Source organism: Diplotaxodon limnothrissa, linkage group LG14 (genome assembly GCF_057381915.1).
Source record: "Diplotaxodon limnothrissa isolate DT_005_m linkage group LG14, D_limnothrissa_male_GT1.1, whole genome shotgun sequence".
NCBI lineage: Eukaryota > Metazoa > Chordata > Actinopteri > Cichliformes > Cichlidae > Diplotaxodon > Diplotaxodon limnothrissa.
Genome location: NC_140609.1, coordinates 13,689,776 through 13,697,507, shown reverse-complemented (window position 1 = coordinate 13,697,507; position 7,732 = coordinate 13,689,776). Strand labels below are relative to the sequence as shown.

General features: G+C 43.5%; 1 protein-coding gene across 1 annotated transcript; it reads right to left on the bottom strand.

Annotated features, from left to right (window-relative positions):
- Window positions 1–845: 845 nt before the first annotated feature.
- fam124b (family with sequence similarity 124B) lies at window positions 846–5,928 on the bottom strand. The gene is made up of 7 exons (XM_085371481.1): window positions 5,858–5,928; window positions 5,434–5,465; window positions 4,598–4,807; window positions 3,861–4,256; window positions 3,470–3,666; window positions 2,325–2,481; window positions 846–1,426 (listed from the first exon to the last, which is right to left on the bottom strand). Exons 1-7 carry the CDS (start codon window positions 5,926–5,928, stop codon window positions 846–848), a joined length of 1,644 nt encoding a protein of 547 aa, XP_085227607.1.
- Between the last annotated feature and the right edge of the window lie 1,804 nt (window positions 5,929–7,732).

Here is a 7,732-nt window from a genome sequence, read left to right as displayed (position 1 = left end):
CATCTTCGAGCTCCCCAGCTTGCCTACGGAGAGCAGCCCAGCGGGAAAAACTCTGACCTTATAATGCACAAGTGAAAAAACCCAGACTCCAATTAATCTGTTAGGTTAAACCGAGAAAGCCTTTTCAAAGGAAAAAAAGATTAAAGAAAAATAAGTAAGAGACTAGTTTGACCTGAATAATTACATTTCTTATTCCGATTTCTTTTCCTCACTTAACATCTTTTGCCTTCAGAACAGCTGTAATGATCACAAACACTGTTTAAGTGATCATAAAAAATTCACTCAAGTTAACCTGTCCTTACTGTGACCTTTCAGTAATGAGCATTTCTGAGGTGTCAGGTCGACTAAAGGGAGATAATTCTTCATTGCTGTTATGTAGCCTGGTTTACTCCACTGCTTGTCCATTTTAACAAGAAAATTCTGGATCAATGATTATCTGAAGTTCCTTAAAACAAATGCTTTATATGCCACAAATCAGCTTTCTAATCACGACCAAGGGCAACATCAAAGACAGCCTTAACGCTGAGATCATCTTAATCTGTTCGAAGTTAATCAAAGAAAAAAAAAGTTGCCTAGCTGAGTGATGAGAAGAAGCCTAGTGTGCCTCACTTAAATACAAAACTGATTGCTATTCACTCGGCTACAACAGCTGCACAAATCATTAGCTGCACCTATGTATAAAACTAACTTAGACATTCATTGTATTACCTTTACCTGCGCTGTCTTGAAAAAACAAGACAAGTTAAACTAGTATCTGGATGTTACGTGTCAACTGCTGCAGTGCTCCGGTGTCCCTGTTATTTGTCTGTGATTATTACCACTGCTCGTGACATGGTGGTAGGAATTTAGATGAAGAACTCATCCAGCCGTTCCTCACAGTTCCTCACACGTGCCGGCTCAGCGGTAGTCCTGCTTTCTACCAGGGGCCTGTTGGAGGGGCTTTCCCTGGTCCTGCCTGCATCTGTTCCACCACCAGAGCCCCATGTCTCAGACGACCCCTGAAGGTGTGTGTGCGTTCCTTGCAAACAATCACTCAGCTCCTTGGCCAGCTCCTCGACAGCTGAAGCTCCAACTGTTGTGGGTCTCTGTGACTGGAGGGTCACCAAAAGGTCCAGAGAGGAGGAGCGAGTCATCGCTTTGACTGCTGGGTCTGGGCGAGGAGAGACAGCCGCTCCCGTGTCAACGTTGGTCTCCGGCTCCTCCTCGTCCTCTTCCAGAAGGAGATGGGAGAGAGAGTGGGTGATCGAGGGACGCAGCGGAGAGTCGGGGTGGTTGGAGGTTGAGAGTGGAGCAGGGCTGCTGCGCTGGGACGAGTAACAGGAGCTGCCAGGAGGAGTGCTACAGCAGCTTCCTGATCCCAGGCTCTCCGCTCCACCACTTCCTCCATAAAGATTTTCCAAGATGGGGTCGCTGCGCGGTCTCTGGGCTGGCAAAGAAACACCAAACAGAATTTAAAAATTAAAAATCGTACACTCAATGTACACAAACATGAAAACTATTTCTGCTTTGTGTTACTTTAAGCTGCCCCCGAAGTGTCTCAACCGTGACAGACCAATAAATACAATTTGATTTTATGACCAACTCTCTTGGAACATAAACGTGTGACAGATTCTATATTCAAGAACACAAACCCTCATCAGCTCTCTAACTGGCGATAAGCCTTAAAAAATATGAAGCTTTACATCATACATAAAACTCTCATAAATCTCGTGTTTCCCTCAGTCACTCAGTAAAACTGAAGGTTTTGAGCTCTCTTGCATAGACTCAATGCTCTTTACTTGTATCTAAGCTTGGCCATGCTGATGTGTGATGGCTCTAATCATGTTTTGTTTTTATTGTGAGAGGCCTCCTGCTGTAATGTTGTCTCTATCTTTATTCTTTTCACTTTGTGACATTTTTTTTTAAAGGGCTATACAAAAAAAAAAGTACTTAACTAAAAACTTTCTCCAAAAAAATATAACTATGTAACTTAACACTTTCTTTGAAAAAAAAAATCTGAACTGCTTCAAATAACTGCTTAGAAAAGAGACCACATGGCCAGTATAATTACTGGTAAACTTTTCTACTGATATTCATCTCCAATAAAAAGACTTTGCACTGTGCTGGAGGAAACATTTAGTATTTGAGTCATTATACGTACAAATGCTTTCTAAGTCAAAATGATCATTTAATACAACGGCAATTAGAGAGCGCCAGGGAATCATTATGAACGGAGAAGTCTTTGGGAGAGCGCTCAGTGAAGAAGTAATTTGGAGATATTTCTCCCTGTCTGCCAAGCTCCAGGCGATAAATCTCCCACTGAAAGATTGAACATCGCAGCTTACCGTGCCTGTGCGTTTGCCCGGACAGAGGAGAGGTAAGGCTGCAGGGTGAAAGGCTGTGTCCCGAGCTGCTGAGTTGAATTCCTCGAGGAGGCATGCTCGAGCCAGTCAGGGGGAAAGCACAGGTCAGAGGTCGCTGAGGTTGTGCCGGGGTTTTCACCTGCAGCACAGGACGACAGAAGAAATGGGATTATAACGTATACCAGGACTACATCCAAACATAACTTTATGTTTCTACTGTTTATCTCTGTTAGAATACAGGATGTAAACTCCTGTTGGAAGCCCCAGCCCATCTACACCTGAACAGATGTTCATCTCCCACCATGACAAACAGCGCAATACAACAGTTGGTTCAGTTATATTTACACTATGTTATTAGTTTCATAAAATAACGTTCACAGACTTGCATATATTTGCATTAGATCCAAATCCTTATCTCAAACATATAAAAATTTCCTGTTTCATAAATCACACATTAGTAGCACATGGAACAAAGGTCTGGCCAGTTTCCCAGCATTCTGTGAGGTAATTAGTGGTTAAATCTCCCACACTTCAGCGTGTTTACTCTTGCAATGCGAGGCTGCGTCAATCTGCCATTTACACAATCCTCACGTTTAACATAAAGAGCGAGATTGACTATGTTGAGTTAACCTGGGGTCAACCCTCCAAAGTATAAGACAGTGTACAAGAGAGGTGAAGAAGAGAGTGTAGGCAGGGTGGAGTGGGTGGAGATGAGTGTCAGGAGTGATCTGTGACAAAAGGATAGCAGCAAGGGTGAAAGGGAGGTTTACAAGATGGTAGTGAGGCCTGCTATGGTGTAAGGTTTGGAGAAGGTTGTACTAATAAAAAGACAGGAGGCAGAGCTGGAGGCTTCTCTTATGGAAGAGAAATGAGTACATTAGAGGAACTGGTAACAAAGAGCATTTTAGACAAAGTTAAAGGGGGAAGGCTGAGACAGTCTGGACAATGTGTAGAGGAGGAATAGTGGATATACTGGACAAAGGATGGTGAAGACAGAGCTGGCAGGCTGGAGGTAAAGAGGAAGACAACTGAAAAGATTCATGGGGATGCTAGGGGTGAGAAGGAGACGGTGGATCCCGTGTGTCGAGCCGTGAGGAAGCAGAAAGAAGAAGATAACCCGCAGTTACCTGAAAGAGAACCTTGTTGCCGTCGAGGTCTTCAGTCTGCCAGCGTGTAGCGCTGATGGGGGTACACGGGTTTGGCAGCAGGGGAACCAGCTGGCCAATTTCTTCCACACTAAACTGTAGCACAGCAGAGCTGCATGGCTCCACCTGAACTCCTGGTGACAACTGCTTTAAAGCCAGCTGTAGGCAGAGCCCGGGCTCTGGATGCAGGGGAAATAAGGCAGGAGGAGACAGCAGGGGATAAGACGCATTTTTAATATGACGTTTAAAAAAATTATTATTAAGAAATTTACAAAATTACAAAATTTGAAAGGAATAAATGTGTATGTAGTTTTAATTTGAGGAGTATAAAAACAATACTGCACAATCAAGAGCAAACACTCTAAAGCCTTACCCATATGCAGGGTGAACCAGCAGAATCCTGCCTTCTGCTCCTCTGCCTGTCGCTGCAGCACCGTCTCATAGAGCCGCACAGCATCCTCATAATTGTCATACGCACTGTACAGCGTCACACGTAGTATCTCACCCCCGCAGTGCACTGGTCGAACTCCCCACACCGGCATCCCCGCACCCAGGCTATAAAAGTCTCTGCTGGGCAGGAGGTAGGGCCGCAGCAGGGCATTGGAGGGCGAGCTGCTGGAAGTAATGTGGATCCCTCCGGTTCGGCTGCCACAACTCTCCGTGTGATGATAGTGCCAGGGAGGACGCTGGAAGAAGTCCAGCACTTTGAGGATTCGTTCCTCTCCGTAGGCCTCGTGCAGGAAGAAAGTGATGGCCAGAGACGGGTAGCCTGAAAGATGTCAACTTTTATTTTATTCATTCTAAGTGAAAACAGACATGGCTCTGGCAGGAGCTCATTGTGGGATGGCATGTTTACAACGGTTAAAGTGCAGCATTTGATGGGGGGGATGTTGACCTCAATGGCAATCTTAAATTTCTTTAAATATTTCTCATTTTCACATATGGAAGTTATCATTATAGCTGAATAATACACCTCCAAAGTGTGTAATAAGGTATAATGTATGGTTGAAACGTCCGTGCCAAAGAAACAGCTGAGATCCAAGTATATGTACTGTTACTACATACTGTGCTGAAATGCAGGACTACACACTGAAAACCCAGAATCCTTACCAGCCACGGGGCAGAGGCGGGGGTAAGTTCTGAATGGTGAGGCCCTCTCCGACACGTGGAAGATGCGTAGGCTCGGGCAGAGCCAGCGCAGCAGGCGATCCAGGGTGTGTTGCAACAGCAGGGAGTCTCCGGGGTTAGCCAGCAGATGCAAGTGCATTAGCAGGAGCTGCTGCCGCCGCTGCTGTCTGACCCGCCTGCTCACGAGGTCGACTGATGTGACGCACAAAAAACACGAGGCACAGAGTGTACAAAGATATTTTAGACAAGGACATCATTAAACTAATTCAAAAATAAGTTTATCCCCCCAAAGGGAAGGAGTATTTATTCGGTTGGTTTGTTTGTCTGTCTACTATCCAGTTTTCATGATATCATTTAAAATTTTTGTGTGACGATAGAGATCATTTACTGCTCCATCTGATTACATTTTTTCAAGCCCACTGGACATAAATTTGGACTTTTAATCTTTTTAATTGTATCGTTTGTTTTACAACCTTTATAAATTCATGTTCAAGTAACAGATGAATAATACATTACAGAAAAAGTTCATATTCTTCTACTGCAGTAATGTCGTTTTTTATTGACAGTATGGCAGAGCCACAAATCCACACATGTAAAAAAACGGATTAAATTTTACTTATTTTTCATATATTAAGAAATCTGCGGGATTAAATATTTAGAGTCACTGGTCTGACCCACTTAAAATTAAATTGGGCTGTACTGCAGCCCACGAGGTAAGATGGTTTAGATTATTTGTGTTTTTGTCTTTATGAAGGTGCGAAAAGTAAGTTTGAGTGTTTTTTCCCCTCTTTTTACTGTGTGAGTCTAGGATTACTTACTGCCAGACGACGACATCCTGCTGCAGTCTGATCTGAAAACAAAAAAGGCCACGAATTTAGTTTATTATTCATTCATATATTTGGGGAAACACAAAAAACTGTCTCCATCTTGTGGTGGTCGGTTTGGAAACGTTCCCTTTACTTTGGTCTCCATGACAACACTTTATCTGTTGTTAGCTAGCGTACAACTTAAAAGAATCACTAGAAAAAAACCGTAAAGATCACAGCAGCTGCCAAAAAGCCGATGTCGTAAAGTGCTAAAGGGTTAAATGAACGATAAAGTCATACTCTTCATAATTTAATGTCTGGAGCAAAAATAATTTCCATTGTGGCAACCGCTATAAAAAAGAAAAAGAAAAAAAAGCGAAGCTGGCTAGCTGAGGTTAGCCTCCGGAGCTAGCGCTGGGACCGTTGACTCACTCACTCGGCAGTATCAGCTCCGGAGTCCACGTTTTCATCGTCGGCTCTCTTCAACACCGCCGCTCGGCGCAACATGGTCCGGTCCACACTTTCACATCTGCGCCCATGCTCCGGCCAGTGAGTCTGAGCTGTGTTTACGGCAGACCACACTCGGGCTGAAAAGCATCCTGTTTGATTTCTTTCCGCAGGCTGCTCCCCCCTTCCAAAAAAATGGGACACTTGCTGGGACGCTGACGTCACATGGCACCCACACACCCTTAGTTTATCGTTTTAACTGTAAGGCTCGCTGGGTTTTTAAAAAAAGAAAAGAAAAGATAAAAAGGAGAGGTGGCCCGTTTGGAGTCTAGAAGGCTTGAGGGTGTACGTATGTTTGCGCAGAGCCCAAATCCCGGGCGAAAGGGACCAGCAGAGGTGGTGCTACTTTAAATCCAAAGCCGCCTCCTATAATAACAGAGCAGATGGCAAGCTCTAACAAAATGACAAGACAAAGGAGACGGTCCAGACGGCCTGGGCAGATTTAAAAGTGCAGGGGAGGCTCCAAACACTAAGTTAAACACGTTGTTTGTTAAGACCTTCTTAAGACCATATGGAGAGCTTTAGAAAGGCACAGTTTGGACAATGTTATCAAGCAGTGCGAAGTGAAAAGCAGATAAAACCATCATTCAGTGAAAGACACAAGTTACACCAATATATTCAGAAGAAAACTAAACAAAAACACCAAAGCAACCCTGCAATCTTAACAAAGGTGTTAAATGTTGAATAACCAGGCATCGTGACATAATACAAGTATAACAAGAACATTCACTTGATTAATATCACCCTTTACTCGAATTTGGGCAGATATCCTAAATAGAAACGTTTCTAAAGCACAAAGTGCTGGGAAAACATTTTTAATATTTATTGTTGAACAGACTGGGGCTCTAATTCGAAGGCCAAGACTTGTGTTTTTGTCATTTACTGTTATTTCATTACTCATTGTATTTTCATTACTCAGTAGAAGTATTAAGAACGCCTTTCAGTACAAAATAATATTATTTAACACCAGTACAAGCCACGGACCTGAAACAACTATACTCTGTTATAACTTTAGAGTTTTCTACACTCACCAGACATGTTATTAGGGACACCTGTTCAACTGCTCAGATAACAGCCAATGGTATCTACTTAGTGAATTAAGGCATGTACACATGGTCAAGACGATCTGCTGAAGTTCAAACTGAGCATCAGAATTAGGAAAAAAACATTATTTAAGTGACTTTGAATGTGGCACAGCTGTTACTGTCAAACAGGCTGGTCTGAGTATTTCAGAAACTGCTGATCTTCTGGGATTTTCCACAGAGAAGTGTCTCTCGGGTTTACAGAGAATGGTCCAAAAAAGAGCAAACATCCACTGAGAAGCAGTTCTCTGGGGGAAAATGCCTCGTTAGTGTCAGAGGAAAACGGCCAAACTGCTTTGAGCTGTTTGGAAGGTAAATGGTCTGGTTTTTATATACCACTTTTCTACTCTGAGTACTCGAACACCTCAAAGCAGATGGGCTACAGCAGCAGAAGACCACACTGGGATCCAGAGCTGTTGGTCAGAGGAGCCTCCATTTCTGCCTCAACATTTGGATGGTAGGGTCAGAATTTGGTGCAAACATTAAAAGCATGGATCCATTCTGCCCTGTATCAACGCTTCAGGCTGGTGTAATAGTGTAGTGGATATTTTCTTGGCACACTTTGGGCCCCTTAGTACCAACTGAACATTGTTTAAACAGCCTACCCGAGTATTGTTGCTGACCACCACCTTTGTGACCACAGTGCACCCATCTTCTCGGATAAAGCGCATCACAAATGATTTCTTCAACATGATAAGTTTACTGTACTCAAATTGCCTCCA

Coding starts and splice junctions, on each gene's coding strand:
- fam124b (XM_085371481.1), bottom strand. CDS start 5,928: ATGTTGCGCCGAGCGGCGGTGTTGAAGAGAGCCGACGATGAAAACGTG. Junction 4,808..5,433: donor CAGGATGTCGTCGTCTGGCA/GTAAGTAATCCT, acceptor GCGTCACATCAG/TCGACCTCGTGAGCAGGCGG. Junction 2,482..3,469: donor GCAACAAGGTTCTCTTTCAG/GTAACTGCGGGT, acceptor CCTGTGCTGCAG/GTGAAAACCCCGGCACAACC.